Source organism: Mytilus edulis, chromosome 2 (assembly GCF_963676685.1).
Source record: "Mytilus edulis chromosome 2, xbMytEdul2.2, whole genome shotgun sequence".
Lineage (NCBI taxonomy): Eukaryota > Metazoa > Mollusca > Bivalvia > Mytilida > Mytilidae > Mytilus > Mytilus edulis.
In genome coordinates this window covers 2,501,886-2,512,724 of record NC_092345.1, presented here as the reverse complement: position 1 = coordinate 2,512,724, position 10,839 = coordinate 2,501,886, and the positions used below count along the sequence as shown (strand labels likewise).

Genomic DNA, 10,839 nt, shown 5'->3' with positions numbered 1-10,839 from the left:
AAGCAGAACAATTAGATATGAAGTCGACGACATGGATATCTTTCAAGTTGGATGTAGAAAATGCATAACCTCCGGTTTTTATTTTTGTTTTACCACGGACGGAAAACATATCAATCTATTAGTTCAGTAATTTTCGTGTCTGCCCTTCCATTATGTGACTCAAGAAAAAATTCCAAAAAATGGGTAACAATTGTATCGAAAAGAGAAACTCGAGTGCACCTTTTTATGTTCGGGCGTGTTTGAGTTGAATATTTTGTCTTGATATCGTACAAAGCAAGAATATTTCATATATCGTCTCGCTTCAGATTCTATCATTTTTATATATCAAAGCTACAGGTTGACTTTATAACATAAAAAAATCACAGTACTAAAAGATGAAATATATGGGTCAAGTGAAATACCTATCTAATGAATCACAAAAACAGAGTAGGTGTGTTCGAATAGCTATTTTTTTACTGAAAGTACTTGACGACAGTCTTTCAAGTTGGATGAGGAAAATGCATATCTTCGAAAAATTATAATTTTTTGTGTGTGAAAACTAGGGTTTATAGTTTTCAACCACTAAAAAAATCTAGTCTGCCCTTCCAGGAAATATTTAATTAGAATTATTTTAAATGTTTATGAATTTTCGAAAATTCCACCTGACAACCGATCAGACAATAGTTTTAAGTTAAATCAATGCAGACAAGATCATTAACTAATGCTCATTAGCTAGTTGATACATTAGTCTTTTAAAATACAACTGACATATAAGGATCGTAATGGTGCAATGTGGATAAATTTATCGGTTGCCGAGAGCAAAATTGGCAGCGCGTCATCCCTACAATGGCTTCCATTTCTACGATTGTGAAAATGAACTGGCGTAATTGGGAGATAATTTTGACGAAGTAGAGTCCTGACTGTTTTATATCCCTTTTATAACCTTACCGTATATGTGACATTATGATAGTTTTTAAAATAATAGTACTGGCTAAGTTCAACATATCTATCAATTTGATGTGCCATTTTTGTATTAAACAAAACCTGAACTGTTTGAAAAAGGTACAAACATCGCAAAATTGTTTTATAGGAAAAAACAGCCTGGTAATATCCTTCTTTCTTAGTATTTTGGGATTCAACTCTAACTTCAGGATGGTATATTATGAAAATGTCATTGAGACGACCCCCCCCCCCCCCAAAAAAAAAAAAAAAAAAAAAAAAAAACATATATATAAATAAAAAATATAGAGTAGCATACAGTCTCCAGTATGGCGTATTACATTTTCATATTTTTAGTGGAATTGTAATGCAGGAAAAGGGTGGAGAGTTCGCTGCTCTGTCGAGTTGTCCCCCTTTCCCTCCAAAACTTGCATATGTTAAAACTCGGGGAACGGGCATCTCTCTTTAGGGGACTGTTTTCTCTGTCGTGTTTTCAGGATTATAGCGTCTCTCTAGGATCTTGGGGAATACTAGCTCACTCTTTTCAGGTCTATGTTATACCTTCAGCTGGCGTGTCCCTCATCTCAGAAACTTATTTTTTCGAGGCCTGGCGCTGGTTAATAAAACAAAGATGTTTATATATGTGTATTTTTAGAGTCCAACCATAAGAGTAATCAATTAAAATACATTAATATGAAATGAATTGACAATTATCCAAATACCTTATTAATGAATTGAAATATTTTATCAAGATAGTTATAGTAACTTTATAAAGAAAGATTTCTGTTATAAATTTGTTTAAACATTATAAAGCTTACGTTTAATTTTTCATTCAACAAAACTTATATGTTTACGAACCTGGTGAATAAAACAAAGATGTTTATATATGTTTATTTTGAGTCCAACCATAAGAGTAATGTTAATCTGATAGGGTTTCCTATTTTAAAACATAAGAACACGTGCTGGTTGAACTTGTTTTATTCACTAATTAAAATGCTTTTTAGAATTAGATTAGATAGAATTCTAGGTGAACAATAGAAAATAATTAGATATATTTGCTAAAGGAAATACTTCCAAGAGTAAAAGCTATCAAACCTTATTTATATGATAAGTGTCAAAAAGGAAGAATTTCACATCAAATACTTATATATAAAAAGTTGAATAACATCATAGACACTATACTCAAATCTTTTTATACAAAAAGCTTTGTACAAGAATTCGTTATTTTCTAACAACTACATGGAAAAGGGACGAAAGATACCAGAGGGACAGTTTAGCTCATAAATAGAGAATAAAGTGACAACGCCATGGCTAAAATGAAAAGAACAAACAGACCAACAATAGTACACATGACACATCATAGAAAACTAAAGAATAAACAACACGAACCCCACAAAAAACTAGGGATGATCTCAGGTGCTCCGGAAGGGAAAGCAGATCCTGCTCCATATGTGGCACCCGTCGTGTTGCTTATGAGATAACAAATCCGGTAAATAGTCTGATTCGGAAGATTCACTTTAGTTTGTATGAAATACTAATTAATTTCTTTAAATATTTTACCTCAATTTACCAAACAGAGCATACCAACTAAACACATTTCATCTTCTTCTTCACGGTTACAATTCGAGGTGTGTACTAAAGTGTAATTGGATCGGGCGTATCTCAAGCAGACATGAGGCAACTCGTCTGGTCAGAAGTAAACATCCGGGGAAAACTGGGTGGTATTTACAATAAAATATTAATCATGATTACATCTATGTACACTGGTTAGCCTGCTGTCTTTTTTAGATGTGGCTGGGTCCAGGGGATGGTATTTACTCTGGCCCTGAAGTCCGCTAGTGATCTGGCCTACAATACAGATTCGATAAGTTTATTCCATTCTCTAGTTGTTTTTGGGAAGAATGAGTGGTAGTATACTTCACTGTTGTGTAGTATTTGGCTGGATCAATGCCAATCAACTGGTGTTGGGTCTTGTAACACAGCACAAGGATCTGTTTCCATCGTCATTGCTGTAATGATTCCCATTGAAGTTGGTTCAATAGCTTAGTAACACATCGAGGAGAGTTGTCCTGGAAGCAACTTTATGCAAAGCGAACTGATAGTCTTTGTACCTGCTATATGTCGCGTAAAGTGGTAATATTGGGAAAGCATATTCCAGAGTCGGTCTTACAAATGTACTAGCGTGGTGTAGGCTGTGGCTTTTGTTGCTGGAGTACACCTACCAAGATTTCTCCGTCAGAAGCCAAATGTCTTTGAAGCTTTCCTTATGGTCTGGTGGATATGGTTTGTCCAGGTGGAGTCTTTGTTGAAGTGAGCCAACGTATTTCCCGCTGTCTATTGATTCAAATGTGTGTCCAATCTTCACTGACTATATCTTGCATGAATTTTGTATGTGCTCGTCTAGACTCTCGTTGCAGTTCAGCTTAGATGTTTTTATACCGTTTTCAGTTCTTTAGTGAGTTGTTGTGTTTTTCTCAATTCTCTTTATATCTGGGTATTCATCCAAGGTTGGCTCTGTCTATCAAATGATCTTTTTGTTGGTACGTATTTTATCATAGATTCCTTTATAATTTGTTTTATTGATATCCACAGTCATGTTGTACCTGCTCTATGTCGCGTATGGTGGTAATTTGGTGAAAAACCAATACTGGAGAAGCATATTCCAGAGTCGGTTTTACTAGCGTGGAGTAGGCTGTGGCTTTTGTTGCTGGAGTACACCTACCAAGATTTCTCCGTAAGAAGCCAAGTGTCTTTGAGGCTTTTCCTGTAATCTGGTTGATATGGTTTGTCTAGGTGCAGTCTTTGTTGATAGTGAGTCCAAGGTATTTCCCGCTGTCTATTGATTCTAATGTGTGTCCATGGAGTGTTTAGGACGTCTAGTGTTGCTGACGTCGTCCTGAGACACAGATGACTGTACTTTTTTCCGGGTGAAAACACATTTGCCACTCCTTTTTCCCATTCTTCCAGCGAGGTTAGGGCTTTTTGCAGCAAGTTTTTTGTGGCGGAAGAGTAGACAGTCTTCAGCAAAAAGTCGAGCGCTTGATGTGGTTGCTTTTGGGATATAAGCCAGAAAGAGTAAGGGACCCAACACAGTGCCCTGTGGTACTCCAGATACTACGCCAAGAGAGTCAGATTTGTGGTTTTCGAGAATCACAGACTGGGTTCTATTGGACAGAAACAGTTTTATCCATTCAAGCTGGAAACCTCGCAGTAATCCATTTTATGGAGTAGTCTGGCATGTGGTACCTTATCAAAGGCCTTGGCGAAGTCTAACAGGATGATGTCTGTCTGGTCGCCGTCCTTCATGTTTTCAGCTAGTTCGTGTATAGTTATTACCAGCTTGGACTCGTATGATCGTTTGGTTCTAAAACCATGTTGTTCCATGCATAGTAGGTGTTTCGGTCAAAGTGGTCAATGATAGAACTGTTGACTATGTGCTCTAGTAGCTTACACGTCATCGATGTTAAGGACACTGGACGGTAATTTGCTGATGTGTGTTTTCCCCTTTCTTAAAGACTGGGACTATGTTGACTGTCCTTCTGGTACTGATCCCTGATCCTTTGTCAGTTGGTATAGTCTAGTCAGTTAAGGTGATAGTTGATCAGCAGTATTCATTATGATAAAGGCTGGTACGTCATCTGGGCCAGTTGCCTGAAACGGTCTTAATCCTGTAAGTAGTTTAGTGACACAGTTCTGACTAATTTTTATTGGTCGGATGGTTGAATGTGGGCCTGGCCCTTTATTTGACATGTTGTTAAGGTCTTCTTTGGTGTATACTGAGTGGAATTGTTGTTTAGTTTAGCATCTTTTGTTGGTGTGTCGCTGTGAAGGTATCCATCTTTATATTTTTTTAGAGTTGTTATACCTGAAGATTCCTGTTACCTACTCTTTATGTATGACCAAAATATGTTTAGGTTCTTGTGCAAATCTTCACTGACTATATCTTGCATGCATTTTGTATGTGCTCGTCTAGACTCTCGTTGAAGTTCCGTCTTGATGTTTTTATACCGTTTTCAGTCCTTTAGTGAGTTCTTGTGTTTTGCTTTGGAGTAAGCTTTTCATTTCTGTTTGCTCAACCGTCTTAGCTGAGTTTTCATCCAAGGGTGGCTCTGTCTAGCAAGTGATCTTTTTTTGTACGTATTTTTCCATAGATTCCGTATAATTTGTTTTATCAATGTCCAGATGTTGTTAATGTCATCAAAATTTGTCTTATTGACAGTATCAAATTGACTGTCATGTCTGCTTTCTTCCATAGGTATATTTTTCTCTTTGTTGGTCTCGGTTTGTTGACATTAGCCGATATGTCCACTAATACTATGTCGTGGTCGCTATTTCCTATAGGTGGCAGTGTTTTACATCTCTCTATGTGTCCTTGGTGGCTTGTTAACATCAGGTCTAGTATATTGTATTATTGTTGTTTATTTGCTAGTTTGACAAGTCTGCTGACATCTGTACAAGCTCTCTCTCATCGGTCTATACCGATCTACAATGAAAGTTTCTCAATGCCATTTACAAGAAAGCTTCTGTTAAGTGGTTCTGGAATACATAAATAAATGTAAAAGTCTTATGGAATTTACCAAAGAAACTGTAAGTTTGGTCTGATAATCGCAATCAAACGGATAAAAACAATGATCTGACTATTTACCTTGGATATACATTTGTGTAGCTTATATATCCCCTATTATCAAATTATATAACCAAATCCACCCTAATACGAATAATTCAGAATGTGCAATATACTGATGACACTGTCCTGTTAATATCAAACATTAGTTAATATTGCTCTTCGGACCGATCCAATACGGGAAAAGCCGTATTGACACAATGGGCTCACTTTTAGTCGTGTTGGCCCATGGGCTTAAACGGGACGTTCCATTGCAGTTTCATTTTTATTTAAGGAATGACTGTATTATTTTTTCTGTCTATGAAGAAATAACATAAAAAATTTGGTGCACACTGAATAACGCGCGTAGCGGGTTATCTAACAGTGTGCTCCACATTTTTTATGTTATTTCGAATAGACAAAAAAAATATTACAGTCATTTCTTATAATTTAATTCTAAATTCCATTTTAAACCGTAGAATACCATGAAAAAAACGTTGATGACGTCACGGTCACTTGACTTAATTATGTCTATGGGCTCATAACAAAATAACGTCAGCCAATCAGAAGACGCGTTACATCCAAAATTAAATTTTAGCCGTATAAGCCCATGGATTTGTAATTTTATTTTAACGCCTTACTTAACTTTTGGTGTATTGTCATTCATAAAATACATTTTCGTATTATGTAATTTTAAATAACATTGAAAAAAGTTAGATGCTTTTAGCGATTTGAAACGGCTTTTTCGATAAAACATTCGATGTTTAATTTCTGACTATTCAAAAGTTAAAAACTAAGATTTGGTAAACTGTCTGCATCTTTATTCCTAACTACTTTATATTCTCAAGATAAAATAAATTGAATAAGTAAATATTAAGTATTTTGGCGAGAAAACAGAAATTTCATAATGCATCAAAACTGCGAAAAGACAAGTGAATTTCTATATTTCTTGGTTTGATCAAAGAATTAAAATAATTTAATAAAAGCGTTATGAACTGACTGTTCTGTATTGTCCCTATTCTAGATTCTCGATCAGTTGTACTGAGCCTCGACTCTATGAGACTCGGTGCCGAAACTGCTAACCTCGAATCTATAAAAGAACCAAAACAGTTATAAACACTATAATATAAAATCTGGTCTTCAGTGTAATATTGGGTGCAATATTCCATAATAAAATTGAGAATGGAAATGGGGAATGTGCCAAAGAGACAACAACCCGACCATAGAAAAAAACAACAGCAGAAGGTCACCAACAGGTCTTCAATGTAGCGAGAAATTCCCGCACCCGGAGGCGTCCTTCAGCTGGCCCCTAAATAAATATATACCAGTTCAGTGATAATGAACGCCATACTAATTTCCAAATTGTACACAAGAAACTAAAATTAAAATATAAGATCATTTCGCAATACTAGTACCTGTTTTTAGTATCTAAACCACGACAAACGTTTATGAGTAACATATACATACATATCTACAGAATAAGCACTTTAAAGTGACCTTATTAAGTCATACCAAGATATCCAAGATACTTTGTCTGATTCACAATGCTTTATCAGTTAGGGTCAAGCTATCTCATAAGATATTGTGAAATGTTTTGATCAATACTATTTGGAAGCTTATGTCACTGTACCGTAGTTTTCTGATCAATTATTTTCTTCATCATAACTGATGTAGTTTAATTTGTATATGTAAAGGGGATAAAAATATCTAAAAATGAAAAGTGCTCGGCTATGCTTTACATTTATAATTATGATTAGCTGTGTTTTGGCTAATGATAATGAAAACACATATCATCAAATGCGATTGAATCTTGTAAGACCAAATGATTTCAATCGTAAATTAAATTATTCTCTTGACGATTTATTAAAAATTAGCAAATATGCAGACATCGAGAATATATTAGGGAATGTTGAAGATGAGGATAATACTGTATACGACGACAGCTTTGATGTTCCTTTAAATGTGACAGCAAGTCCACGAGTCTTCAGTGTATCTCCAGTTTGTCTGAATCATACTAAAGCCATATATACCGGTTTGGAAGGAGGAGAACAATGGGCTTTAAAAAGTAAGTTATTCGATATATCCGTACACTCATACACTGACTCTAAATGTAAACGTAAATTTTATTCATTTTCCTTTTCATGCAAATCATATTACTAGTAAATGTGTAATGTCTTCTCTTAATAGGTTAATTTACAACTATAAATAAGTTTCTGATTCGGTAAACTTATGTACCGTTTTCCGCTGCTTGTAATGCTATCCTTTCACTAACTGCCTCTTTGTTAAATGAAAGAATCGGTAAGACTAACATCAACAAAACGATTGTTTAAATTGCCGTTGATTTCTATCGAAATATTTATTTTAATTTCTGATTTGAGATTTGTTTCTTCTGTCAATGTGAAAAATTGTGCAGATGCAAATTCATCTACTATAATGTTGGGTCGAAGTCGCTTTTTCAATGAGGTCTACCAAAAATTGTATGAATAAAAGGAGGTGGGGTATGTGTCATTGAGACAGAAACACACAAATAAAAGTAACCAAAGACACCTAAAGAGCAACATATATTTATCAGAAATACCCAACGAAACAGTAAATTACCACAGCAAACAACGACTACCACTCAATTACAGGCTCCTGACTTGGCAGAATGTGCCAGAGTTCAAAATGTCATCTAGACTAAGTGCTCAACCCTTGAATAGTGGTACAACAGCAAAAACAGTTGGTGTCATTAAAAAACGATTTGTATTTACAAATAATAATCAATACAAGACCTACAATATTATCATGTAGTTGAAATCATTGAATGACACCTAATAAAATAAATTGACCATCAATTAAAACCAATTTTACCTGATTTTATAAATTGAATTGCCATTTATCTCGAAATTTATTAAAGATAGGAAGAAAGAATGAACTCAACAAAAATGACCAGCCATATACCATCTAATAAGATCTACAAAAATGACATTGTGGCAAAATCATTGGGGGGTCCATCGAATAATGAAATTACCCAGTCTTCTAAAAGAGAGGCTACAGAAACCAGAGGGACAGTCAATTACCCACAGTCATCTAAAAGAGGGGCGAAAGATAACAAAGGGGCGAAAGAAAAAGGGCGAAATAACCAGAGTGTTAGTCAATTTTTAAGTTACGAATCGTAGAATATTTACAATAATGCAAATATTCTTTTTAATTCAGTGGTTGATGCAGCAGGTAAACCGGAGGCTGGATTAATGAGCATGAAATTGAAATGGCGCGGGGACTATGACGAATGTGTCGGCGTCCGCGCTGTCAGTCAATACAAGTTCAACGGCAAATACTGTTCAGTGTCGGTTGGTTATGGAAAACTACCAATTAACCCGGTAATCACTTTCAATTAATGAATGTTTGTATACTTTTTAAAACTTGTTTTTAGAATGTTGATTCGAATAAAAGAGGACGAAAGATACCAAAGGGACAGTCAAACTCATAAATCTAAAACAAACTGACAACGCCATGGCTAAAAATGAAAAAGACAAACAGAAAAACAATAGTACACATGACACAACATAGAAAACTAAAGAATAAACAACACGAACCCCACCAAAAACTAGGGGGTGATATCAGGTGCTCCGGAAGGGTAAGCAGATCCTGCTCCACATGTGGCACCCGTCGTGTTGCTTATGTGATTACAAATCCGGTAAATAGTCTAATTCGGTAGATCACATTCATGAAAGGGAAGGGGATTGTAGTTACGACGTAAGGAACATATCCGATATCATTTGTGAAACGGTTATTCCATAACGGTCAACCAACTCGTGATGGCGTCCGTAAAATTTTGTAACTGCGACTGTATGATGGTGCTTACAGGAAAGCTTAATTCCCTTTTGCAAACAAAACTGTTACTACCGATGCTGCTACCGAATTGCTGATGGAGAAGGAATTGGATGAAGACATTGATCATTGTGTTGATGATAATGTGCTACCTTTAGAAACATTGACTGCCCTGAAACGACTGAAAACTTGGAAAAGTTTAGAGCATGCATGAGTGGCGAAAGATTGTGCGGTCTTGCCATGCTCCATGTTCATCGCGATAAGGATATCAGCAGACCAAATTATGATTCTGAAACGATTTAACTGAAGCAGCCATAGAAAAATTTGGCAAACTCTACTGAATCGATGTCTGTTCTATGTTCTGTCAGCAGACTCAAATCAGTGATATTTTGATGATTATCTTACATATAAAATTTAAATAAAGTTTTTAAAAATTTGGTGTAAGTAAAAGTCTTAAAATATGAAAAATTTATATAAAAAGTGTCCAAATTCAAAACATTATCAAACTCTCTAAAAATGCCTAGAATGCAGGATTTTGCACCATTCATTTCATACCCTCCAACGAATAACTTACACTTAACAACAGAATTGTAGAAAATGAAATACAACAATATGTTATGGTTAAGTGCAGGGAAAGAAGTCAAGCATTTGTTTAATAATGTTTTCAATCGCCCGTACTAATCTACCATTTAATTTATTTATCGTTCAAAATGTTTTAAAGTAATAAGAAACCTCAAATTAAAAAAAATAATGCATATGTTTTTTTATAACTCGACGGATAGTTTTCATTTTAAAACTTATGTACATATACTTTTTATACTAAGTATAATTTATTTTAATTGCTTCCTTCCAGGAAGCAATTCCCCGACATATTTTCCAAAGTGACCTCAGTGTGACCCATCTCGTAAAATTCCGGTGATCGCAATACGTATGGATGTCCTTAAAATAAACTAGTATCTGATTGTACATGTTAAACACGTGCTCAATATCCATGCTTTTTGTTGATTGTTGACAAACAGGTGACAATCGTTAAACTTCGGCTTCAAAACACGACTTTAATTACCTGCCATATTTTCACAACACTGACCGATTGAAAAAAAAAAGATTATTATACGAAATTTTTGCGAAAAAAAATGATAAAAGACTAAGTTTATGATGTTTGTATGCATTGGTTTAAGAATTGGAATAACATTATTTTTTACCGGTCTCTCGTTTCATATGACTTTAATCAAAATAGGATTGTTTCTCGTTATGCGTATGGACCAACCTGCATTGCAATTTTTTATTCGCAATTTATAAAGAGTTGCTTTGACAAATATGGTAGATGGTGTAATAGTAGTATTCCACTTTGTTGAATGTTGAATATGGATTTTTTTAAATATCAAGAGTTGAATCAAATTATTGTAAATAATATATATAAAAAAGGATATAGGAAAAGGTGGTATGATTGACAATGAGTAATGTAATCAATTATAGAAACAAAAATGTACGGCCTTCAACGATGAGGA

The 10,839-nt window shown here is 34.9% G+C and overlaps 1 protein-coding gene across 1 annotated transcript in view; it reads left to right on the top strand.

The window, feature by feature from the left end:
- Positions 1–7,161: 7,161 nt before the first annotated feature.
- The window catches only part of LOC139511228 (nose resistant to fluoxetine protein 6-like), a 31,055-nt gene continuing 27,377 nt past the window's right edge, over positions 7,162–10,839 (top strand). The window contains exons 1-2 of the mRNA XM_071297808.1: positions 7,162–7,586; positions 8,717–8,880. Of these exons, the coding sequence (XP_071153909.1) occupies positions 7,235–7,586; positions 8,717–8,880 (516 nt within the window). The 5' untranslated portion in view covers positions 7,162–7,234. The remainder of the gene's footprint in view (positions 7,587–8,716; positions 8,881–10,839) is intronic.